This window comes from Cydia pomonella, chromosome 3, assembly GCF_033807575.1.
Source record: "Cydia pomonella isolate Wapato2018A chromosome 3, ilCydPomo1, whole genome shotgun sequence".
In the NCBI taxonomy this organism is placed as follows: domain Eukaryota; kingdom Metazoa; phylum Arthropoda; class Insecta; order Lepidoptera; family Tortricidae; genus Cydia; species Cydia pomonella.
This window is the reverse complement of record NC_084705.1, coordinates 17,924,746-17,952,435: the sequence shown is the minus strand read 5'-3', so window position 1 is coordinate 17,952,435 and position 27,690 is coordinate 17,924,746. Positions and strand designations below refer to the sequence as shown.

The 27,690-nt window shown below is 36.4% G+C and overlaps 2 protein-coding genes across 5 annotated transcripts in view; one reads left to right on the top strand and one right to left on the bottom strand.

Moving 5' to 3' along the window:
• The window catches only part of LOC133516185 (protein MTSS 1), a 293,191-nt gene that overhangs the window by 190,795 nt on the left and 74,706 nt on the right, over window positions 1-27,690 (top strand). For 3 of the 4 annotated variants that reach the window (XM_061848970.1, XM_061848972.1, XM_061848973.1), the window contains exons 4-11: window positions 5,528-5,612; window positions 9,582-9,795; window positions 10,555-10,671; window positions 19,378-19,485; window positions 20,038-20,173; window positions 20,574-20,668; window positions 24,958-25,044; window positions 25,428-25,530. In XM_061848970.1, the coding sequence (XP_061704954.1) occupies window positions 5,528-5,612; window positions 9,582-9,795; window positions 10,555-10,671; window positions 19,378-19,485; window positions 20,038-20,173; window positions 20,574-20,668; window positions 24,958-25,044; window positions 25,428-25,530 (945 nt within the window). The remainder of the gene's footprint in view (window positions 1-5,527; window positions 5,613-9,581; window positions 9,796-10,554; window positions 10,672-19,377; window positions 19,486-20,037; window positions 20,174-20,573; window positions 20,669-24,957; window positions 25,045-25,427; window positions 25,531-27,690) is intronic. The other variant, XM_061848971.1, reaches the window with a different exon arrangement.
• LOC133516195 (uncharacterized) lies at window positions 210-1,802 on the bottom strand. The gene has a single exon (XM_061848990.1). It carries the CDS (start codon window positions 1,327-1,329, stop codon window positions 487-489), a length of 843 nt encoding a protein of 280 aa, XP_061704974.1. The 5' UTR covers window positions 1,330-1,802; the 3' UTR covers window positions 210-486.

Here is a 27,690-nt window from a genome sequence, read left to right as displayed (position 1 = left end):
TCTACGGGATTAGTAATATTGGTGTCCATAGTTTTCCAATAAAGACATTGTAAATGTACGTGGAGAAGATGATGGACAGCAGCATCTTCTTTCAGCAATCTTGCAATATTAAATTCTGCTTTGGCCGTAGTGGGCGTAGTGATTTTTTTCAAGTAGAGGTTATAACGCAATAGATTCAAAGTCTCTGTCTTTGGATTTCCACCGTATAGGGTAATTCCGGGGTAGTTGGCCATAGTTTTTTTAGAACGTAATAAAAAAAAAAGTATATGAGTAATCAAAGAAATCTTTATTTATTTATAAACTTTGAACAATCAACGTTAGATAATTAAACAAACACAAATATTTTCTCTTGAGATCATATTGAAAAATCGTTTAAAAAAAAAAACACATTTGGCCATCTCTCCCGGGGTATCTGGGTATGATGACCATACCATTATGGGAAAGATGGCCATAAACTAACTCTAAATTATTGTATGTCTTCAGTCTTTATTTTTTGGTCCTGAGACGCTTCTTCTTTTCCTGGCCACATTTGGAGTATGCATCGTCGAATTCGGTGCAATTTTCATGAACCCAAAACATACAAATCGTGCACTGGAGCCAATCTTCAACAAGAAGAGTTTCGTAATAATTTTCTCCGCATCCACGATAGTTATCCTCCCCTTTCAAGTTCTTTTTCTTCTTGTTTTTCGATATTATGGCAAGGGGGACATCGCCACTGCTATCCGACAGCCTTCGGATAGCCTTTGTTTTGTTTACCTGAGTTAACTGCAAGCCTGACTCATCCATGTTAAATACACAATTTGGTGCTAACATCTCATTATCCTGTATTAAAACGCTTTCTAGAAGTTGAAAATAAGCATTTACTTCTGTTCTATTCATGGCATTGGCCCTGGACAATGATACACCTTCTGATTTTCTAAGTGTAATATCTATGTGTCTACTTAGGAACATTTGCAACCAGTCATATCCTGCTTTCTGGGTTTCTGTATTAAATCTGTGCTGTAATTGTAATTGCTCTGCAAAATCGTAAGCTATTCTTCTAACATCCGTCATTGTCAATGGAAAACCTTTAGCTTGCAATGCTTTGATGTGAGCTACCAGTTTATCCTCATTTTCTTTTCCAAACAAAGAAGATGGTCCCATAGGCCCCTTTTTATCATTATTCTTCTTCAATCTTCTTTCTAACGTTTTTCGTGGTATTTGGTTCTGGATAGCCGCCGCTCGCACGGATAATCCATCATTTTTCACAGCACTAATAGCAGCCTTAAGTGAAAGTTCTGACCAATTACCTCTGACAGCTACTGCTTTTCTCTTGTACTTGTTTGGCATCTAAAAAAAAATGAATTATTTGAATAAGGCATCATTATTGCACCATCAGTGTATGATGGCCATATGGCCATGACATACCGACTTAATCTGGCCATCTCTCCTTTTCTTCCGGGAGAGATGACCACACCTAAAAAGAAAACAAGTCAAAACTCGATCTGCATAATTTTGAGGTTAGAACATAACGACATCCGTATACTTTGCAATAAAAACAAAAAACACCAATATTATGAGAAACTAACATCACCACAAGTTAAAACATGAACCTCCTTTGAAATATTTTCACTTGTCAAAACAATTAACACAGATTTTACTTACTTCTTCTTTTTTTTTGCCAAAATATTTGCCGTACCCTTGCTCCCACTCACGACGCGCGACGAACTAAAACAAAAACTAGCGACATCTAGCCGTAGAACCATGAAATATTTCGATTGGCCATCTCGCCCTTATGGCCATCTACCCCGGAATTACCCTAATGATACCAACGCCTTGGTTCCAATATCTATGAGTCCCGCTCTGTTTGCATTTTCTGATCCAAATAGAGTAGCGCAAATGCTAAAATCTTCCCATTTACAAAAATGACGATATGCTGCTGATTTACTTTTAGCAAATAAGGAGCTTGTGGTATCGCATCCAGTTAAATCATGTGAAAAGAGAATTATTTTGCATCCGTTTACACCAAGTGCACGTTGCATCGATTTAATATCACGTTTTTATCACTGGACAAAGATAACTGCAAAGAAATATCTCGTGTATTATGATAAATCAAAAGTACAAGAATGTCGGTGTCATCACCATCAGCAACAACAGTTACATGCTTTTCTTCCGCCAAGGTCAGTGCTGTTTTTACAAGAACAGTGTCAGTATCGTCTCTAGCATGAATCACGGAATGACCATTTGCTTCCAAGTGTATGCCAAGCATAGTTATAAAGCACTGTTTGTTTTGACTATTACATAGAAAGAAAAGGTCCTTTGCTAATAAGAAGTGGGGAGCTTACATTAAAATTCACTGCTACTGATGATTGTTTTGTGCATATCTGATGCTCTACATCCTTTGTACTGAAGGTGGTATAACTATCAAACACAACTGTCACAACTTTATCTTTATATTGCTTGGCAATATGATACAGTTCTAACACATCTCCAAATGTTCCAGTTCTTGGCCATGGTAACTTGTGTAGCAATGCACCTCCATCAAGAACATAAGATGTTTCATCAGGTGAATCGTCATTTATAGTTCCTATGCTATCTAAAGTTCAAGCCAATGTAGATTTGTCACATTTTCTCATTAACTGAGTTTCTGTATCAAATAGAGACGGAGGCAGCACACATAATTCATAATTGAAATTATCTTTTAAATTTTGAAGATCAGGATTAACAGATATAGGGACCGTGCGCGTTGGAGGGTCTGCCATCTTGTGGCCTGAATCGGAACAATAAACATGTACATTTACACGTCACGTGTTTTCTTGTGCATAGTAGGTTCTGCCATCTTGTGGGCTACATCTGAACAATAAACGTCACATTTACGCCTCGCGCCAAAAATCTGACGGCTCATGTGCTGCCTCCTACAGTTCATGCACGCTCCCTATAGATACCAGCATTCTCTGAGTGAGTAATCCTAAATCAATGTGCTTAATAGCTCCGTGAATAACAAGACCTTTTTTTTTTAAATCTTCATTGTGACAGCCTGATCCTTTTTACCCAGGGTAACATTGTTGAAAGCTTTTTCAGTCAGTTTGGATGGAATATCGAGTCCAATAGAATTGGCTTCATCTGCTGTTACTTTGTGTTGGCTATCGACTAACCCAGTGGAAATATTGTGTAGCTCTACACAGTGTGAATCAAATGGACTTCCAAAAATTTAAGTAATGTTATAAATCCTTGGCATCTCTAGATTTTCTAGCATCAGATATTTCAATACGTTCTATAGTAATTTTTTCCCTCCATTCGAGTACAGTACTTACGACCTTACTGCGCTCTGCAACGACCTCTATGGTAAATTCGTTTTTTTTTGTTTCCTTTGAGGTGCGTTCAATAACCTTTTATATTAATACGCAACCTATTTTCTATATTAGCTATATTAATATAGTTAAAGATATTTAATAATGAAACGTGCTTTTCTTTTATAAAACGAATATTAATGTGTAAAATTAATAGTTATCAATAAATATAAAAATATTTCCTACATTGAAAAATAATTCCGGTTTTTTGTCACTATTTTGTTTTTTATTTTATTATTTTACAAAATCAATGCCATAAAGTTTATTAGCGTGTAATTTCCTGTAATTTGATACCACGCACGATTTTTAATATTTATTTTAATTTTTCAAAGTTAAAAGTTTTGGCGATCAAAAAAACGTATTTTGCATAGGTATATTTTTTTAGATTTTTAGTATGTCAAAAAGATACACACAAAGACCTAAAAAAATCAAACCCCGTCTTTGTGGGAATTATTATGACCCCAAAGGCTATATCTCCTCTACTAATAGTGCAAATGTAGGGGTAAGGATTCAAAACTAGTCAATAATCGATGAAAACCGCGGGGAGCCCCTTAACTCTGCAGCATACTTTACACAACAATTTTGGAATTCGATTTAAGCAACATTATTTAACGTTATGTTATGTCTTTTAACATTTGCGAATATGGATATACACTAAGTTGTACAAAATGGCTATTAATGTTGTGTTTTTATGCCGTTTGCTTTATTAAGTTGTATGAGTTAAGAATTGTATTTCTAAAACTATTTTCATGTAAAATCTTAATACATATAAAAAGTATATGTATTTGAAGTATGCCTATGTCATTGCTTGGGCTGGACATAAATAGTTGTCTCATTTTTCCTGTTTATTCATCAACATAACTAGTTTCATATTTTATAAAATTGTACAATAATACTTACTATATAATATATAAACTAACTTCTTAAAACGCATAAAATACAAAAAAGAATATAACTAAAGTAAAGAAACATATCTATATACAGATATTTACAAATAAAAAATGGGGGCTAGCTCGTCGCCCGATGGTGTAGGGTGCCCAGAAGGCTCAATCTAATCAATAAATATACCTTTTAAGAAATCAACGCCACGCGCCACAATAAACAGTAACAGCATTTTAAAACCAGCTCTAATTTTAACGGTAGCAACACCCAAATTTTTTAGTTAATAATACTGGGCACTAATGATATGTCTAATCTGCAAACACGTAAAAACACTCTGACTGTTTCGGACTATGGCCGATATTTTGTATAGGTACCTATCTAACTGTACTCAGTGTGTACGATTTTAAATTTTAATTCTGTTGCATAACTTTGTTAATTATAACAACACAGTATGGTATTTGTTGTACCACATACGGGTAACTAATGATAAGTACTTAATTTGTATGCCTTCTGTTGGAATACTCTTGTCTGCTCACATTTTAGCAAGGGCGATTAATAACAGTAGTGAACAATTCAATGGCTGTTATTTTGTGTAGGTATACGTCTAATCTGCAAACACGTAAAAACTCTCTGACTGTTTCGGACTATGGCCGATATTTTGTATAGGTACCTATCTAACTGTACTCAGTGTGTACGATTTTAAATTTTAATTCTGTTGCAGAAGTTTGTTAATTATAACAACACAGTATGCTGTTTGTCGTACCACATACGGATAACTAATGATAAGTACTTAATTTGTATGCCTTCTGTTGGAATACTTTTGTGTGCTCACATTTTAGCAAGGGCGATTATTAATAGTAGTGAACAATTCAAATAGGTCAGACTCTATGAAAATAGTATTTCATACAATCATGGTATAATAGAGAGCTTTTCAGTCGAGTACCGTGTATAGGCAACAAAGCTTGCTGAGTCTTTCAAAACTAATAAGGATCTTCACGAACCATTTTTTGATAAACGTAATATTTTCGGAAATAATTGCTCTGAAAGAAAATAATGTGTTTCCCCTCTCTATTTCCTCTAAGTTCTGAACTATAGGTCCAAAAAAATTGTGAAAGTAGAGCTTAATAGATATAAAGCAAGAAAAAAAAGCAACCCTGATCGGTTTAGCCGTTTTTGAGTTTTTGCTAAAAGTATTTTGACGGATGAGTTACCCATCCGGAACCCTTCAATGAGCATGGCCCGACATGTATTTGGCCGGGTTTTTTTATATTTGGTCAGCAGGTGTTTAGTGATTTTTGTTTTCATTTGTGTTACAGGAGCAACGAAAGAGATCGGAACAGCGCTCACGAGGGTTTGCCTTCGCCACAGAGCCATCGAGACCAGAATGAAAACATTTATCAGGTATAAAATATAATATGTCAACATTCTTTAAGTAAATCCAGTCGACGTCAAAGATATGTTGCATTTTTCAACTTATCACAAAGCTGCTTAAGTTTGACTTCAGCACCACGTATATTTCTACTTTGGTACAATATTAGGTACTATTTATCTTATACCTTTAAACGAACAATTCTTGTATAATATATATATATATATATTTCTGTGATCTCGGAAACGGCTCTAACGATTTCGCTGAAATTTGGTATGGGGGTTTTTGGGGGTAAACGAGTATTACGGGTTCGAATCTCGCCCAAAAAAAAGTTAATCACCAACTTTTTTTTTATATGTCCAAGTTTATATTTATTTTTTTATTTTTTATTGTTTTAGACAAGTTTAATTTAGTAAAAAAATGTAGTTAAGATTATCACCTATACACCACCGTATTACAATAAATAGTTATAACCGAGCAAAGCTCAGTCGCCCAGGTACTTTAATATTAATTGCACAATACATGAAGGTACAAATGGCGAACTTCATGCCTTAAGGCATTCTCTATCAGTCAACCAATGGGTTAAACCAGAAAGATTAAGTAGGTGCAGTGTCTACGCACATTATTGCCAAATTAAATTTATAACTTTTTAGTTGTAGGTATGGTGTTTAGGTTTACCTAAACCTAAACACCTTACCTACAACTAGTAGTAACGTAGGCACCTGCCTACGTTTATATTTTTCATTTAATTTTTTTTTTCTAAAGCAAGCCGAAGTGAGTAATATGAGCATCTCGATAGGTGGATACAGATGAGGCAATTTTTCATACAATAATTCTAGCGTCTTTGCAGCTAGTTTGAACGTTGATCTTACTTAATTCTTATTATAACATTCATTTTACTTAGATTCCGTTGTTGGGGCAATGACGATAGTTCCAGTTTACCGCATGACATAAATGAGATACCATATTTACCTAACACATTTTAATGATTTCATACGTACTTAACATGACCGGAGGCTAGTAAATAGGTATACATATATAGATGACTGACGCCGCATGCCTTATCATTGTAGTAGGGTAGTAGGTGGTGTTCTGGTGTTGTAGGTTGTAGGTGGTGGCGTGTGGACGCTTCCACGCACAAATAAAGAATGAAGAGCGGAGTGGCTGCCGCACCGGTGTACGCAGAAGTGGGTAAAGGGTGTTTTGACAGTTTTAATCAAAATAGTTACTCTTGAAATGTCTGCGATGCTACCTGTACAATAGGGAAACTATATACATAGTATTATGTATATTTCAGATATAATATAAAATTATATCTGAAAAATTAAGTGACGAAATATAATTATCGTCTAATATACATTGCTATAATTATTACATACTCTAAAGCATATTATTTGTTCTAACAAGTGATATCACATCATTATTTGTGTGGCATAATTAGTTGCATGACATAGGGTTAGTTTAGATTGGAACTGCGACTCCGCACAAACGAATAACTAGGTCAAAATTATTTTCGTTGTCTTGTTTTTTGTCCCCTAAAATCTGACGAAGTAGTGTTTTTTGTATGAGATGAAACATTGTTTTTAATTTTTCTCATGTAAAAAATAATCCACAGCACTACAGTTAGAAAAAACATAATAGCACTCTAGGTTTAGGTTAATGGCAATGGCAATAAGTTGGCAATAAGTTGGGAATCTTAGGCTACTAAGTATCTACAAGATTATTATATGTCTTTCCTATCACGGAACAATGGTGTTCCGGACCTTTGGGAGGCGTGCGCGGAGCCGAAACCAACACGTAGAAGCCTTTTTGACACTTTAATGAAATGTAAGGGGTAAACCGAGCGGATGCTGCCCTTGCCCGTGTCATGGGACGCACGCAGATGCAGCACCCGCCAGGGTGTAAGGACTATTTGCGAGTTGATGACTTTAACATGAACTGGGCTATTGGGTGAAAGCGATGGACTAAATACTGGGCTATGGGATAAAAAACCGGACGTCTGCCTAATAAAACAGTATTCTATTTTATTGCCGGCAGACGGTGACTCGCCCTCACAAGATGGGCCCCCACAAAAAGCGACATCTAGGATGGCTTAAGGGCAGCACCGGTGTGAGCGGCTCAGGGGTGTTGAGAGATGTATGCCGCTTTCTACCCAATGGCTGCGAGCAGCCACTGTGCCAACTCGCGTCTTATACAATTTTTCACTTCCACCCTTGGAGTTTAAAGCTCTAACGACTCCACCCTGGCCGGCCGGCTAAGGCAAGCCAGATGCAGAGAATCCTGTCAATCCGGTAACAGTACTCCCCAAGACACTCAGGTACGTGAGGTCGCTACTCCCCAACAGCTCGCCACAAGCTGCCCTGCGTTGACTGATTGCACTGGTAAAACCAGCGGGCGATGGGGTCGTCACATCCCTACGCCTCAATACATATATATATTATTATTCTCTTTATTTATCTTGTGCCTTAGATTAGGCATTTTATAATATGAATATAAAAGTAAAATTCAACAAATCATACAAAAATAATACAAAATACATATAGGTAAACACATTAGAAAAAAACCTAACCTAGGGTGCCGCCAGCAGCGGGGCAGGGCCCAAGCTGCCGGTGGTCAGGGCCGCAGAGAGAGGAACCGCCCCGGACTATCCGCGTCGTGTCCAAGATCACCGCCCTCTGCATCTGACCCTTGATCCAACCACCTAGCAAGAGTCTCTCAAGGTGTTGGTCGAGACTCTTCGCTATGAGACCGTTCGCTGAAACGACTATCGGGACAATGATCGTCGAATCAACATCCCACATGGCGGTTATCTCGTGAGCCAAATCTAGTTACTTACTGGACTTGTCCTTCTCAGCTTTCACGAGATTCTCATCATGGGGGATGGCGATATCGACGAGTACATATTATTATATTATTATTATGTAGTACTATAAAGTACCCTATGACTTACGAAAGAAGGTTAAAATTCCAGTTGAAAGTGAAGATTGGAGGATCTATTTACCCCGTTTCACGGTAGGTGATGTGCGTGTACACGCGCAGCTCTCTAGTATTTACGTACAACTCAGGCAATGCGCGTGCTGGTTTTTAATATGGATTCAGTGATAAAAGTAACTGATCTTGTTCGCCGATACGAATGTATTTACAACATAAAGCACAAAGATTCCAAAAAAATACGTACCTACTACTATTATAAAAATGTACTGTGGGAACAAATCGATTTTAGGTACTATTGGAATACAAGGTTAGTTTATGTATTGTGAACTTTTGTCCAATGAATAATATTATGTACTCTCAATTATCTACATTCAAATATGAGACAATTTTTTTCTCTAAATGCAATAGCGACATTAGATAGGTGACCTTGCATTAGTATAATGCAAAGGCATTAATGCAGTGCCTTTCAAGTTTTGACTCCTTGCTTATTTATTTTCGGGCAACTTTTGACTCGAAGTCAGTTCATTTGATATCATTCGCATCATTTCGCCGTGTATAATTTTGAGAAAATTGTTCAAACAGCATGCACCTTTTGTAACATGAAAGTAGTGTCGCAGGAGATTTTTTTGTTAAAAGAGGAGTGCTTCTACGTCCAATAAACTGCTGTCGAACATTGGTAGTCGTTTAGAGATTAGGAAATAATACGCAAATTTAAATCGGCGGATGTACACGCAGCACGCACGCACGACAGAGCTGCAGCGTGCACCTGCGTGGCGATGCTTACGCCGACGTACATGTGCTGCGCACGTAAGCGCTGTGGCTCGCCCTTAAAGGGCCACATGTACTGTAAAACGTTGTACAATACACGTGCGAATAGGTAACTCCCTTTGGCATTGTTTCAATTTATTACCACTAGTTGCGAATTTTCTGCTTTCCGCACTTATATCGTAAGTAGCTAATGTTATTTACGATACAAGTTTAATTTTCATTAATCAATCTAGAAAGTTTGTTGTTTATCTGTCACAGCACAAGTCCTTTTAATAGACTTATATGAAAAATCTTTACAGTGCTCTAACGGACGCGTTAATAGTTCCGTTAACATCACGCGCAGAGGAATGGCGACGGGGATGCGCGACCGGCGCGCTCGGGCGTGAGCACGCGCGCGAATGTAAGCGTGCGCGCGCTGAGCTGCGCCGGAGAGTACACGACGCGCAACGGCACGCACGCAAGGCACGTCGCGCGCCTCCTGATGCCAAGCGGAGAGCAGATGTTTGTATGCAGGTACATTTTCCGACTTGATGTTATGAACTTAGGGCCTAAAAAGTAATTCTATTTTAAAGTGGTCATAGTTTTTCCTAAGTAGGTATAGTATGAATTACCTCAGATATATTTTTTGGGCTCGGTCCCTAATCTATTAAAGAAAAGGTATTGTTTCCTTTATGCTATGATAACACTAATGCGGGCTAATAATCCCGATATAAGAAACGGGAACAAACCTGTTTAGAAAGCCAATTTATTATCCTATTTATATGGTTCAAATTCATGAAACAGGCCATTCGGAGATAACACGTTTCGTTATCTCACATACATATGTCACATAAATATGAAACTTCATACTATCGCGATATTTGCTTTTTAAACGTCATGGTTGCTTTGGCACGTGCTGAGAAGTGTTCTTAAAATAAACAATAATGTTTAACAGATTAGGGCCCGTGCCCCCAAAAAATCATCTGAGATCATTTATACTTATATACTCGCGTCCAAGCACGTCAAGGTGCAGATACACCACGTCATACACTTACGCGTGCGAATATAAACTTCGCGCACCAAGCTCTACAAGACAATCCAAACCAGGTAACTTCATCACTTATGTAAACTGCAGGAAAGTAAGTGTTTATTCAGGCAACCTGACAACAAACAATTCTTTAGAAGACTTAAAATGTAAGCACAACATATATAAAATAAAAATAAGTAAGTACCTACTCGCACTCTTGCTTTACTTGATGTCTGTTAAACTCGCCTTCTTGGTGTCAATTTCAGGATGTTGCGGAGCGCAAACAGCAGCTGGAGGAGATGGAGGAGAAAGCGGTAAAGGCGGCGCTTGTCGAAGAGCGCAGCCGCTTCTGCCACTTCGTGGCACTGCTCAACCCCGTCGTGGTGAGTGGAACCGATCCATAACTAATAAGTAGTTACGCTGATAGTTATCTGGTTGCCAGAGATAGAGAGTGAGAGACTATTCTGCCTAACTAGTTAATAACGTATGATGAAATATCTTATACATTTAAACGAGCAATTCTTGTATATATATATATGGGGGTTCTCGGAAACGGCTCTAAGATTTCGATGAAATTTGCTATATGAGGGTTTTCGGGGGCGAAAAATTGATCTAGCTAGGTCTTATCTCTGGGAAAACGCGCATTTTTGAGTTTCAATATGTTTTCCAAGCAAAGCTGGGTCTCCCAGATATTATTTTATAATGTGTATTCAACAACACAAAATTCATGCGAAAATGTGTAATGTGTTTTTTTTAGGGTTCCGTACCCAAAGGGTCAAACGGGACCCTATTACTGAGACTCCGCTGTCCGTCCGTCCGTCCGTCCGGCCGCCTGTCACCGGGCTGTATCTCATGAACCGTGATAGTTAGCCAGTTGAAATTTCTACAGATTATGTATTTCTGTTGCCGCTACAACAACAAATACTAAAAACAGAATAAAATAAATATTTCTTTCCAATCTCGAGGTTTTCATCCAATCACCGAAGTTAAGTAACGTCGGGCGGGGTCAGTACTTGGATGGGTGACCGTTTTTATAGATTTTTATTTTATTTATTTATCGTATGGCAATTACTACTACACTGTATATTGAATAACGATTAATTTATAATCTAAATCTACATTTCTCCAAGTAGGTAATGGCTGCACTCGTTATGTTTTTGAAATCTTCCACTGGGCCATCGTATTTATAGATATTCGAGTTTAAAAACGTAAAACTAACTTACTTTTATTGCTCTAATGTATTTATATATTAAACACTTTTATTAGATTCCTTATGTTGGTTCTAACAAAAAAAAAGTATGACAACTATAAACTTAAACGCATGTTTTACGGCGTAATTGTAAGTAAAGAACTACTTATTTTTCTTGACTTTTAGGGTTCCGTACCCCAAGGGTAAAAGAGGGAGCATATTTACTAAGACTCCACTGTCCGTCAATCTGTCTGTCACCAGGCTGTATCTCATGAACCGTGATAGCTAGACAGTTTAAATTTTCACAGATGTTGTATTTCTGTTGCGGGTATAACATTCCATGGAATTGGTACATTTTACCTAACATCAAATGAGGTAGTTCTGTTTATTTCATATGATGGTAGTGATGAAATGGTAATAATAAATCCAAGTTTTCGACCTCGAAAGCCCTTGGGATTATTGTAAACTACATAAAAATCCATCCAAAAAAAAACCACCGAGAACCGGAGTTACGGCAAAAGTCACTATGCACACTTTCAGGAAGATGAAATTTGCAATTAATTGACAATATAATCTTAATAGTTTTAATGAGCCAAATAGTTTCTACGGTTTCTCAAAGGTTTGCAAATTTTTTAACTAACTGTAACTGCAAAAAAGGTTGTACTAGCAGTTGTGGTTGCAGGGAAGCAGGACTCAAATGCTCAGCTGTTTGCAACTACAGCAATGGTCAATCCTGCGAGAATATACCAGACGGAGATGTGTGCCGACATTGAAAAACCATTTATTGATGATCCACCATCAGATGACGATTTCGACCTGCCTGATCAGGTTGACGAAGAAATGCTACCACATACGCTGGGTGCAAAAGAAGTGCTGTGGATTCAAAGGACAAGCGTGGTCCATCAAAGATATACAAGAGATGCGAGTTATAACAAGTTCCCTCACTGTACCGACTACTGTATATTATACACACAATATTCCGAAGGGCGTTCGAGGTCGAAAACTTGGATTTGTCATTACTACGAGGGTGGATTGAAAAATTCGCGGCCTGAATATTAAAAACAAAACAGAGGTTTTTTAATTTATTTTTATTTTTCTACATAGTCCCTGTCATCTGGATTCCGGAGCCACTACACCACTTTTGAAGAAGCTTTCCTCGAGACCTTCAAAATAGGCATCCACCTCAGCTTGGACCTCGGCGTTGCTTGAAAATTTCATACCACCCATATGTTTTTTTTTTAAATTGGGGAACAGATGAAAGTCCGATGGTGCTAAATTGGGTGAATAGGGTGGGTGGGGCAATAATTCAAAACCACATTTGGCAATCTCCGCCATCGATTTTAGTGACGTGTGAACACGTGCATTGTCCTGGTGGAAGATAACTTTCTTTGTCAACATTCCAGGTCTTTTTATCTTCAGAGCCTCGCGTAATCTGCGTAATAACTCGCAATAATAGTCGGAATTTATAGTTTTACCTCTCTGGAGATAGTCAACCATTATTATTCCCTTTGCATCCCAGAAAACAGATGCCATGACTTTATTGGCCGAAAAAATTGCTTTGGCTTTTTTGGGAGACGGAGATCCAGGACGAACCCACTGCTTCGATAGCTGTTTGGTCTCTGGTGTATAGTGGTGGACCCACGTCTCGTCCATAGTTACAAATCTGTCCAAAAAGTCTTGAGTATCGGCTTCATACAGGTCTAGACATTCACGTGAATTAGTACGGCGAGCGATTTTTTGTTCCACTGAAAGAAGCCTCGGGACCCATCTCGCCGACACCTTGGAAAAACCTAATCCGTTGACTATAATATTTTGAGTTCTTTCATAAGAGATGCCTACGATGTCAGCTATTTCCCGCACCTTTAATCACCGGTCTTTCATTATCATTTCGCATATAATTGCCACATTGTCCGTGTTAGTCACCGTTGTTGGCCTCCCGGGACGAGAGTCATCTGCGATACTATCTCGTCCACGCTTGAATTCAGCTGCCCATTTTTTCACCATCGTATATGATGGACAGGATTGCCCTAATGTACTTTGCATATCATCATAAATTTGCTTCGGTGTCAATCCTTTTTATGCAGGTATTTAATCACAACACGCTGCTCTAATTTCTCCATTTTCACGATATCTACCGACACGTAACTTTAAATATGCCGTAAAATTGGTTTTAAATATAGACGCCAATTGAAATTTCGCGGGAAGACAGTTGAATAATGACAGTTCAAAATGGCGGCAGAAAAAAGAAAAAAGTTTTTTTTTTAATTAGCCAGGCCGCGAATTTTTCAATCAACCCTTGTATTTCATCACTAATAACATATATAAAAAACATAACTACCTCATTTGAGAAAGAGAGCAAACGATGGACGTTGGAGCGAACGCATCATACAATGGTATCCAAAAGACGCAAGAAAGAAAAGCACAAGAAGCAGTGGCCAGCAGAAGACGCGCTGGAAAGACGACATAATAAAACTGGCAGGCAAAACATGGCAAAGAACAGCTAGAAACCGACACAAATGGCGTGATATGGAGGAGGCCTTTGCCCAAAACTGGGCGTTCAAACGAACATAGCATGGATTAACGAAACAAATACCTATTAAAAATAAAATATGTCTATAGATAGTATAAATTAGATAGAAAATTTCAATAGAATTAATGGTGCAAAATTGCCACCAGAGCTTATATGTAACTTCGTATTATTGTATTGTTTTGCCGGAGAGTGATGCCAACATCAGTGTTATAGCCTCTAGTGGGGAGCCTCTTCGACTGAAGGACTGTTGCAGACCTTCGCAACCCCCAGGGTAAGCCCTTTGTGTTATGGCAGTCCTTGTAATGGGAATGAAGTAAGTTTTTATTCGGGTTGAGAAACATTATCTCCGAACTAAGAAGGCTCTGCAATAAGGGGAACCACGGTTGCCAAAAAGAAAACACTAATATTCAATTTGCTTGATCGTCTATGATCTTTCTAAGGCATTTTAAAATTAACGAAAAAGGGGGAAAGGTGTAAAAATATTTTTTACTCCAGTTAATTGTAAATGCGTCGACCGCTATCGCATCTGGGTCGGATTTCCATGACACAAAATTTTGGCATTGGAACGAGAAGCAAATAAGTCTATTGTTGGTTTACCAAACCGGTGTGCTATAGATTCAAACGCTGTGTCCGAAAGTTCCCATTCGGTATCAGGGTTAACTATTTTTCTAGAATAAGAAGAATAAGAATATTTTATTTGCTTTAAACATTACCATACATATCATGCACGCATCATTACCAGAGATCGGACAAAGGGTCTAGCAGGCTAAGCGAACAAGAAGTGCCCCCAACGACGGATTTTGTCGATATTTCTAGTAGTGTACTGTTAGGTCCTAAGGACCCTCCATGCTTAACATCAGACCTCGATTCTCTTTTGTTTGCGAGTTATTCAGGATAACGTAAAATAATTAGGGTATCATTGAAAGTGTCATATTTTATAAACGATTCAAGTTACGTGAACCAAACAAAATTATATTTGATAACAATAAAAAAAAAACTACAAAATGCATATTTTTTACCAGCATCCTGTCCTTAAACTTCATTGCAAAAAATAAAAATATTTTTTTCCTTCCAATTTTTTTTTTACTTTTCGCGGAGGTACACCTCCAAAAAAAATATGCATGAGTAGCCACTAATTCCCACTACATACACATATAAAAATATTTGCACAAATGTTCGTGCTTCATGTCAAAAAATAAGTAGTCACTGGCATTATATGTACAGATAGAAGTACCAGTGCAGTTTGAAGATTAGTGTGTAGGTATACAAACTCTTCTAATAAATCTATTTGGAGTGCATCAACGATGACGTGTCAGCTTTGTGATCTGACACATAATATTATCTGCATTTGTTTTTTGCATTTTGTAGTGGAAAATGGAAAACATTAAGTGCAAGTCTTGTAAAAAAACATTAAAAAATATCCGTGGGAAACAAAAATGCATAGAAACAGAGCAAGAGGCTGATTTATATAGCAAATGCACTAATATGTTAATTTGCATAAATGATTTATTGTGTGGTAAGTGTCGGCTTTTAGTGTATAAACATAAAGCAGTAGCATCAACTTCTGCGAGTACATGCACAACAATTGGCGATGCTGGCTCTTCGTCTGCAACCTACTGCTTTATGTTTATACACTAAAAGTCGACACTTACCACACAATAAATCATTTATGCAAATTAACATATTACTGCATTTGCTATATAAATCAGCCTCTTGCTCTGTTTCTATGCATTTTTGTTTCCCACGGATATTTTTTAATGTTTTTTTACAAGACTTGCACTTAATGTTTTCCATTTTCCACTACAAAATGCAAAAAACAAATGCAGATAATATTATGTGTCAGATGTTATCAAAGCTGACACGTCATCGTTGATGCACTCCAAATAGATTTATTAGAAGAGTTTGTATACCTACACACTAATCTTCAAACTGCACTGGTACTTCTATCTGTACATATATAATGCCAGTGGCTACTTATTGGAGAATCGTTTTTTTTTTTGACATGAAGCACGAACATTTGTGCAAATATTTTTATATGTGTATGTAGTGGGAATTTGTGGCTACTCATGCATATTTTTTTTGAAGGTGTACCTCCGCGAAAAGTAAAAAAAAAATTGGAAGGAAAAAAATATTTTTATTTTTTGCAATGAAGTTTAAGGACAGGATGTTGGTAAAAAATATGCATTTTGTAGTTTTTTTTATCGTTATCAAGTATAATTTTGTTTGGTTCACGTAACTTGAATCGTTTATAAAATATGACACTTTCAATGATACCCTAATTATTTTACGTTATCCTGAATAACTCGCAAACAAAAGAGAATCGAGGTCTGATGTTAAGCATGGAGGGTCCTTAGGACCTAACAGTACACTACCAGAAATATCGACAAAATCCGTCGTTGGGGGCACTTCTTGTTCGCTTAGCCTGCTAGACCCTTTGCGTCATTGCTCGCAATAATGTGGACATGACTCAAAAATTAATCAAATATGTAATCATTTAATTAATTTCTTACTTAACTTAAATTTTAATTCCTAGTCAATAAATACAAAAGTTTGTTAAAGTATAGATTTATTAAAGAAAATAATCAGTATTTTTTCCAAATTTTCTGCAGTCAGTCTATTTCTTTTTACATCAAAAATATACTTAAGTGCTGAAAAACTCCCCTCGCACTCCACTGATGGTAATGGGGCAAACTTAAGTAGTTTTATAGGAATATTATTATTCCAGTATAATTCAGAGTTTATTTTCTGTTCTAAGTTGTGGGCGATAACCTCAAAATCGGGATAAACTAAACAAAGAACTGAAAATAAACTCTGAATTATACTGGAATAATAAAATTCCTATAAAACTTTTTCAGCACTTAAGTATATTTTTGATGTAAAAAGAAATAGACTGACTGCAGAAAATTTGGAAAAAATAATGATTATTTTCATTAATAAATCTATACTTTAACAAACTTTTGTATTTATTGACTAGGAATTAAAATTTAAGTCAATTAAGAAATTAATAAAATGATTACATATTTGATTAATTTTTGAGTCATGTCCACATTATTGCGAGCAATGACGCAAATTTGTCCGATCTCTGATCATAACATAGGTGTTACAAAAGGCGGTAGGTTTCTATGTTTAACCATAGCTGGTATGCAAATATACACAAAAACTTAAAGCTATAATAATTAAAAATAAAATATATACAATGTTAATAAATTACAAGTGTTTGCCCATTATTATTTACAATTAAGTTAATGTCTTACACAATTATTCACATAAATTATAATACTTATAATATATTATTTCAAATCAAGGTATTCGTTTATGCTATAGAAATTATTATTATTGAGCCATTGATATAATTTTACTTTAAACATTTCAATATTCATGTCCTTCATGTCAGCAGGCAATTTATTGTAAATTTCTATAGTCATAATCAAGCAGCTTTTTTTATGCTTTGCCAATCTTGGATGTGTATCGGGGATCAACCTATCCGGGTTTGGGCAGGCGCGTGGATGACTGTCACAGGCTTTCTTAAATATATGTTTATATTTGTGAACAAACATACACACTTCGTAAATGTATAAAGAAGGAAGTGGTAGTAAACCTAGTTTTTTAAATAGAGGTTTGCAAGTTTCGTCTGACCGCATTCCGTGCATAGCTCGAATGCACTTTTTTTGTGCAATGAATGCTCTTTCTCGGTCAGTACTATTACCCCATAAAATTAAACCGTAGCGTAGTACCGATTCTACATAAGCATGATAGCAGGAAATTGCAGTTTTTATATTAGTGACTTTACGGAGTTCTTTCAGAGCATACACATATTTATTAATCCGCTTTGCAATATTATCTAATTGCGGCTTCCAGTCAAGATTCTCATCTATTAATATACCCAGGAATTTGGTTTGATTAACTTGTTTTATACTTGAGATATTCAGGTTAATAATTAAGTTAGGATTTATTGATTTATATAATTGAATATATTTAGATTTGTCCAAGTTGATTATTAAATTGTTAGAGTAGAGCCAATTTTTTACTTTATTAATCGTATTATTTATAACTCGTTCATGATCTGCAATTGTATAAATGTTTCTATCGGATGTTACAATGATTGAAATGTCGTCAGCGAACAATATACATCTGTGGTTAGTTATATCAGTGATGTCATTGATGTAGAGTAGGAACAGGATGGGACCCAAAACGCTTCCCTGTAGGACTCCGAATTTATTGTGTCTGAATGCCGATGAAAAACTAGCCATTTCGTTACTGTTATTGATTTTACTAATTTTTACGCATTGTTGCCTGTTTTCTAAGTATGATGAGATCCACTGTAGAGCAGGCCCTCGGATTCCAAGTGTCTCTAGTTTTGATAGTAACAGGTTGTGAGAAACAAAATCAAAGGCTTTAGACATATGAAAAAATAGCCCTGTCGTCAAATAATTACTGCTAAGACTCGGCAATATAGCTTTCAGCAAGACTCTGGATCCGCAATATTTTCTTTTGTATTGATATATGATGCAAAGATCAATATATTTCTCTTCTCGCACCATTGCCAAATTGTACGAGACAAATCGTTTAGGTGTGGAAACTGTATGCCCTCCATGCGATTTATATAACTTATAGCGGTTGTGTTATCAACCCGCAAGAAAATTGCACAATTAGTAATATTTTTAGCAAAGCTCTTTAATCCGAGTAGACAGCCAGTAATTCTAAATAATTAATATGAGAATCCCGTTCCTAAGATTTCCACGTGCCATTAATCTTATTTTTCCCACAAACCGCACCCCAACCTGAGTTGGATGCGTCACTGTAAATTTCGAGTTGAAAATTAGGATATCCCATGTAATTATTTGATGAACTAATATTATTTAACCATTCATTTTCATCTTAGTAGTATCAGAATTTCACCTTTTTTGTTGTTTTTTATTGAAAACCGAATAAAAACATGATGAACCCTAATTCCGGAATTGGGACCCAATTTCGAAAATCAGTTCCGGACTTGGAAACCGTCCGATACTGCAAGCTCTAAGTCAACAAATACTAAAAACATAATAACATAAATATTTAAGTGGGCTCCCATACAACAAACGTATTTATTTTGTCGTTTTTTACGTAATGGTACGGAATTTTTCGTGCGCGAGTCCGACTCGCTCTTGTTTTGGGTCGTTTTTACCCTTGGTGCACACGCCACATTTATTTTCGCTGTTTGGAAGTTACTGGGGTACAATAGATAGCACATTTATTTAGAAACATTTGAATCTCACGGAAAGTAGAAACGATTTAAATCTTCCAAAAAAATCATGCATTGTTTAACGGAGATGGTTAGTAACCCCGTCCTCTGCACATTCGTGCTAACTAAAGAGAGTGTAACTGTTCTAGGAGAGTGAAGTGGCAATGTTAGCGGAGGTGGGGCACCTGCAAGAAGGCAGCGAGCAACTCTTGCGGCACACCACGGAGCCGCGCACCTTGCCCGCTGCAAGCTTACAGGCGAGTATTGTTTTATAAGCTTTATCTAATTTTATCCGACCAGATATCTGCTGTAAAATTTTGTAATTTAAATCTACTTCTCGATTCCCGATTAAACTGAAAATTTGGACTAAGTTAATTTGGGTATCAATATATCATTAAAAATAGAATAGGAAAATGAAATAGGAAGGAATAGCTAAAAAAACTACCAATATTAGTCTAAAGACTATTCTTTACACTAATTTTGTTATTTTTTGTAGCTGACTTCTTTGAAATTGTTCTACGGCGAAATGTATACACACTATCCACAGGGATATTCTGTATCCCAGAAAGTATACGGTGGTTGAAATTTCAATACATAAAATACATATCAATGTAATTTAGCAACAAATTATTAATTCTTATCATAACCAAATAAATACACTGCCAACTGCCCTTTAAATTGCGTATAAATGCCGAGTTGTCGATTCTATGATTTATATATATAATCATAATCAAGGTTGCACAGCTATGGAAATAGTCTGTAGACCTGGATCTTGCAGCAGAAGAGCTAATTGAGTGTTACCATTCCAGGTGATATGCGACGTTAAGTCGTGTTACAGCGGATGGGCGGAGGCGGGCTCCTCGCCGCCCGCCAGCCGCCTCGGCAGCCGCAAATCCTCGCTCACGTCCATCTCCTCGCTCAACAGCCAGTGCTCGGAGGCACACGGTAAACACAACAACATACTTTGTTAATTCAGTTCAAGGGATTCCCTAAAAAGCTGTTGTATGACCGCTTACGCGCATCATGGGTTATCGGTTAGTAATCCTTATAAAACCTTATCTCTTACCTACTAATGCCTAAGCTTGTTATTGTAAGAAAAAAAAACCTTCGTTTGAAGATTTTTTGCTGTTGCTCCACTGGTCCAATAGGTGAGTAACAAATGAATGAGTTACGTCATCCATTCCATTATACTGGAGAACTTTTCGAATTCAAATTTTTCAATTTATTGTATTCATTAATTGCTTACGCCGCCTACGGAATACCTGGCAAGCATACTCAAAGTTAATTCAGTGAATCCCAAAATGATCACCTATATAATTTAAATCATTACTTGTCCTTTCCACAGCATCCGGGTCGACGGTCAGCTGTTCCACGCCGATTTCGAACGCGTCGTCTGCTGGGACCATCCCGGCTGCCGCTGAAACGAATAGCTTATCACAGGTACGTCCCGATTGTCTTGATTGGGATACCTTATCACTTCAATCGGATTAGTATGCGGTATGATCATATGCGGGATCTGGTTCTGTTAAGAGTGATTTACAAAAGAGTTTGTCATATTTTCATATTCCATATGAGTTCGAAAGTCGATATGGTTTTGTAATTGTTCAAGTACGCAGGTGTACTAAATTTAAAAATAGCTTTTTCTCAAACTTGTAATGAAATGTTGACATGACTTACTTCAAATTAGGTCCGGAAATACTACATATCAGGCGCGATGAGTGAAGATGATATGTAAAGGAATTTCATACAGCCTTACACACCTAGGCCTGTAAGACATCCTTCTTTTGTTTTTAAACGTCAAATTATGGCACGTCTTGGCATTCAACCATAAAAAACCTATAAGCAAAATTCTGGCATTATGCTTTTTTTTCTTTTTTTTTTGTATTTTTTGTGTTTGTTAAATATTACTTTGGGGTAGTTAAAAGGGGAACTAAAATTTGATAATTTTTGCGCTACGACGCACGGTTTAGGAGATAAAGTTTTTTTTCAGTCATGCAGAACTCTTTATAGTGTGGTTCCTAAACCGTGCGTCGTAGCGTAAAAATAATCAAATTTTAGTTCCCCTTTTAACTACCCCAAAGTAATAATAAAAAACACACAAAAAAGAAAAAAAAGCGTACCTAATGGCGTGCGCTGTAGCGCCAAAACAATCACATTTTCGTTCCCCTTCAATAACCGACGCACAGAATAACCTATCACATTAGGACATGAAACAATCACCATCATCAGCATCCTATTTTTTAAATATTATTATTTCATTGCAAGTTGGAGAAAAGCGCTATACAAATCTCGGCAAGAAACGGGGTTGCCGGCCGCGTATCCCTATGCGACCTCGCTACGATCGGCCGTCTATATCTACTTGGCCTGCAACCCTTCGTTTCCTGTCCTCTATAAAAAAATAAAAAAAAATAAACGTTTATTCACATTTCATGCCTTATAAATATTTACAATATACTTCTGCCAAACCACAGAGTGGTTTGTTGGCAGACGAAGCTCCTATAATATGCAAGCTAGGTAGTCTATATGTTACTTATATATTTATCTATTTAACCTCTTACCGCATGCGCAGCCCTATATGGCAGTTATAATATTCAATTCTATTGATAGCTACTAAAGTTTATTTTTAAACAGATATAATACTTTTGTTTACGACATGAAGTAAGGGGTTAACGCTACAATCTGATCATACAGTATAAAAATGCAGTGCATGTATACAATTTATAGCGGTTGTATTTTACCTTTTATTTTATTTAATAGATTATTGCTAAGTTTCTTTTTAAATGTTCGTTTTGTTATCCTTTTGGTCTTCAAATCCGATGGTAACTCGTTATAGATCATAGGGTCTAAATATTTTCTACATCTCTGGCCAAAATAATTAGTAAAACTAGGTACTAGCAATTTATTATTATCTCTGTTTCTTATTAACCTTTGATTGACAATAGGTATTTTAAACTCATCATTATACATTTGTTCCATAGCTAAGAATAACGTGACTTTTTCATGAACTGTTAAAATTTTACATTCTAAGAAGAGTTGTTCATAGGTAGTACTTTTACATTTAAATTTAGTTTTTTTGTCAACCATTAATTTCATGAATCTAATCTGCAATGCCTTTATCTTGTCTAGATACGTTTTAAATGTACGACCGTAGCTTGACAGCCCATACGACAATAGTGAATCCACTAGAGCATAGTACACTGCATACATAGTGGCCCTATTTAAAACGAACTTCAGATGGTGGAACTTTACAAGTACTGCTCTTAATTTATTGCATAAGCCATTAACATGTGGCTGCCACGAGAACTTATAGTCTACAAGCAAGCCCAAGTACTTGTATTGTTCCACAACCTGAAGCTCGACACAGCCGCATGCGACCCTGGCCGGCCGCGCACTGTGGAGGCAGTCGAAACTGTGCCCCACAATGCACGGCGGCCTGTACCTATCTCTAGAGTAAGGTGACCGTATGCACATACATTTTGTTTTCGCAATATTAATAATAATACCGTTATCATGTGACCATTTAATAATATTAGTTAAGTCTTCCTGTACTCTATTTTCTATTAGGCCTAGGTCCTTATCCGCGTATATTAGACAGGTGTCATCTGCATACATGTAAACACTACAGTTTTTGACAACATTACACATACTGTTAACATGAACTATGTACCCAACTGGCCCGGTTACCGAGCCGGTCGGCTCGCCGCAGGAGACATGCGCAGGCGCGCCGCACTCGCCTCCCACGGCCGTGCGCAAGGTTCGACCCTCGAGGTATGCGCGAAGCCACCCGTGGAGTGGACCCGCGATTCCACACTCTTCCATTGCCTGAAGCAGCTGGTTGTGGCCCAAAGTATCAAAAGCTTTTTTGAAATCAATAAAGACCACAACCACCTGCTTCCGCTGGTCTAGAGCCTCGTTGACCTCGTCAGTAAACCGACCCAGCGCGGTCGCCGTGCTACGCCCTCGACGGAACCCATGTTGCGACTGTGCGATGATATTATTTTTTTCTAAAAAACTACTAATTTGTGCTGTCAAGTATTTTTCTAGTATTTTATTAATGACTGATAAAATGGCAATAGGGCGATAGTTTGTATAATCAGTATATGATCCTTGCTTAAATATAGGCCTTATTATTGCTGCTTTTAATAGCTCTGGGTACATAGCTTTTGTTACACACAGATTAATAAATTTTGCCAACACCGGACTAATTTTTTCACTTAAATATTTTACATCCCGAACTCTGATCTGATCTAATCCAGGCGACTTTTTTTCACTTAAATTATGAATAATTTTCTTTATATCGTTAGATTGCGCCTTAACAAACCTTAATGATACTTGACTATTGTTTATATACTTTGACCTATCTAAGAACTTGACATTACAGTTATGCCTTATATTCAATATTTCCTTAGTGAAAGTTTCCGAGAATTTATTACAGATATTCAAGATGGTATCATTTTTTGCTAAATATTTTTGTATTATTCTATCTATGCTCAATTTTTCCGTCCCTGTCCACAGATTATTTTTTTCCCATATTTTCCTAGGATTGTTATTACAGTGTTTTAACTCTTCCTGCCTATACTTATTTTTAGCTTTATTTATACATTTGTTGACCCTATTCCTATATCTATTATATAGCAGTCTTAGGTTCATATCGTTAGGACTACTTTTCCACCTTTTAAATAACTTATCTCTTACTATTAACATTTTTTTAATACTTTTATTAATAGTAATGTACTATACCGGTAGCTTTTCGATGAAGTAACTTGTACAAAATTAATATATTGAATGTTAAATTAAACTTTAGTGTATTATTTTACATTTATGTTATTTGCACCACGCTCATAACGGCGCACATATTGTGTTAACTAGCCGCGTTGGCTTTTGCTTATTAGGGGAGAGTCGGTTATATCGTACCACCAGTTAAATCGTACCACCTCTAGTTTTCCTACTAAACAAATTAGATTATTTATACATAATGCACCAAACAGTGCTCTAATGGAATTAAGCTCAATAATCTAATCAGATATGGCATATGACTACCATCGAACAAAAGAGAGAAGAAATATGTTTTTCGTTGGACTTGATCTAACTTTTAATGTGTGTTTATAATATCATAACTTATGATCAAGATAAGTTAAAAATACCAAATTAAAAGTATATAACTATAAATATAAACGGGTTTATTCTCTAGGTGTTAAAAATTGTCTAATTTTTATACTTTGGTTATTATATTGATTACGAGTATTTAATAAAAATAGCCAGTCGTTTAAATCATACTATAGCATACTGGCATATGGCATATGTACAATTTAAACGACCAAGTATTTTTGAGTCGTGTTCGTGTAAATATGATTTCGGATTCCCGTAATAAATATTTGTCATTTAAACCTAAAATAAGCAATAAACTTGTTCAAAGCTTCATAGATACAATTTTGTTATGGGTGGTAAGATTTAACCAACTGGTCGGGTAAATCGTACCGATGGCAGTGCTTCCGAAGAAATGCATTTTGACTTTGTTAATTTAATCTCAGAATGCTCAACTTCATAATGAATATAGCCAAGTAACCGAACTTTTATTTGCACAGTAAAACACATTTGTAACTACCTCCAAAAACAAAATGTCCAAGTTGATGTAAAAAATAGTACGATATATCCGACTCTCCCCTAGTTAGTGTGAGTTTTATTTATTTGTGTTTATTTTTGTTTTATTTTGTGGTTTTGCTCGCTAGTCCGCGCGGCTGACCAGTGTCGGCAGTTCGGACTCTGGTTTCCGCTCGCAGGACGCCCTGCAGCGCCGCTCGCTCTACGTTGAAAATGTAACTTACTCGTATTTGCTTCTGTTTATTTTCCAGCCCATTATGTGTCCCAGAATATGACTGAATGACCTGCATCCCTTTCAGAGGGATTTGAATTTATTACCTAGATGAGACGACCTGTCTGGCCTAGTGGGTAGTGATAGTGACCCTGCCTGATAGTGAGCCCACTGTGGGACTTAGTCAATTTGTGTAATATATTTATGAGAGTGTAACGGGACACATCATAGGCTGTTTCATGTTATTTTTTAGTTTTACTGCAATTATATCTCTATATTACATACTATCAATTCCATCAATATTTTATAACTGTGAAATTATAATACTCTGCTGATGATCAACCAAAGTTAATTAGATCTATATGCGTAAATTCGTAACTTCCACAGGGTTCTGATAATCAGAGCGTGAGCAGCGAATGCACGACCCCGGCCAAGAGCACGGTGGACGACGATCACACTGACGACGGTCGCGACACGTTGGGGAATACTGGTAGGTTACTTACTACCCTGTTTAAATCCGATGAAACGCTCACGTCTATGAGCTCAGTCCCACATAGCTGTGTTCGCTAATCGAGTTGGAAAGAGTAGGGTAGATAAGGGCGCAATATTAAACGTCGAGTTGGGGAAAATTTGCTTGCTTATACTTTTATCTACACACATATCATAAACCCTCTATGATGCCTTCAAAATCCGTAAATAATGGCCAACATTACGATATACTGTTTTGTTACAACAAATTTCTTATCTGTGATAAATTGATAATGTTGTAATGGCTTCATAACTACATCAAAATCGATTTGGTTATGACATTAAAATTTTGAATATCTCTGAAAAAAAAAAGCAATTCATTTTGACCTCTATTCTAATATCAGTCGAGATGCCTTTTTGTTCGAAATGAAATGTCAATTGCATACAATTTTGACATATCTCGCATTAGTTTGTATTGAATGATACGGAAATAGGCCTCCGACTTTGTCTCTGAATTTAAAAGAAAACAATGAATGCGTGACCACGGACCTAGATAATAAGCTGGATAGAGTACACTGGCCAAAAAGTGTGTCCACATGAGAAGTCAAACTAGAGCCTTGCATCTCGTTCTAATTAGGGTCACCATAAGTCATACGTATGTGGGATATTAGGATAAGTTGGAATGTATAATTTGGCCAAGATCTTTTCTCATTGAGAGAATCATACTGTATTTTCCCTATGCTGGTATAATTATTGTATGGTTATCGGCACTATAGTGAGATTTTTCTAACATCACATATTTGACATATGACATTTGATGTTTGAAGTGATGTGGCTAAGACAACATAATATGTCAAATCCAGCAATCGGATCGATTACAGTTACGATTTGTGAGATCGATTACCTATATAAAAAATCAATATAAGGCACCTGCACAGCAGTCATACATGCAAATTATACTGCTAGTGACTACTTAGTATTAGCAAAATCAGGCATTTTTAGATCCAAAGTCAACTTAATTCAAATACAAGCAAAGTCAAAGTCCAAAAATACGAGCCAAGGTAAAAAAAGATGTGAAAGAGAAGAATCCAAAAATAAAGCCAGGTGAAAAATACGAAAAGAAACGGAATATGCGCACAGTAAGGCGGAGAAACTTCGACAGACTGCGCATTTGACATTTGACAAACGAATGATTTTGACGTCAAATTTGATCCGCTCAGAAATCGACATTTTTTGCAAATCGTACGGTAAAGATCTATTATTATAATGGATTTTTAAAAGTATTTGTTTAAGTTAATGTTTTCTTAGTTATAATACCTTATTTTTGTATTTTCTGTAGGTTATAAATATATCGATTTTATCGATTATCTTTAACTTACGAATATGTTACCCGAATCGAAAAAAATGATTTGACCACAACGCTGGTTTTAAAAAAAAAGACCCTTAGGACGTAAACGTTTGTGCAGTGATTTATTATTGTTAAATACTTCAGATATACGATGTGAAAAAAATAACTATAAGCATAATTACATTCAAAAAGTGAGTGTAGTTTAAGTGGTAACGAAAGACATATTATAATTGCGTGGTTTTGTTTTTAATTATGTGAATGGATCATACACATTTACATTATATGGGTGCTGTCATGTGTCAAATATGTGATGTTAGAAAAATCTCACTATAGTCATAAAAACATTTTGTCAAGTCCTAGCGTAGCGCAACAATTTAGGTTTTTACACACAATAGGTAATCATGACTATTGACGAAAATAATAAAAAATTAGCACACAACGAAATAATAGTACATTACGATACAAGTGCGAAAAATAGGAAATTCGAAACGAGTGGCGATAACTTAAAACACGACCGAAGGGAGTGTTTTAAATCGACACGAGTTGCGAATTACCTATTCGCACATGTATTGTACAAAGTTTTACAGTAGGTACATATGGCCCTTTAAATGTTCGACACAACAACGTAATATACTAATTTTCGCACTAGTGCTGTAAAGTAGCACCGTATGTACTGTAAAAACTTATATTTAACTGTCTTAACCCGCATCTTATACTATTTTCAACACACTTGCTAAAAACGACGTTTTTATTCCACCGAGTTTTGGCTCATAATCCTAGGTATTAAACACGCGTGCTTTTTCATTATATTAGCCGACTGAGTTAAGAAGGTAA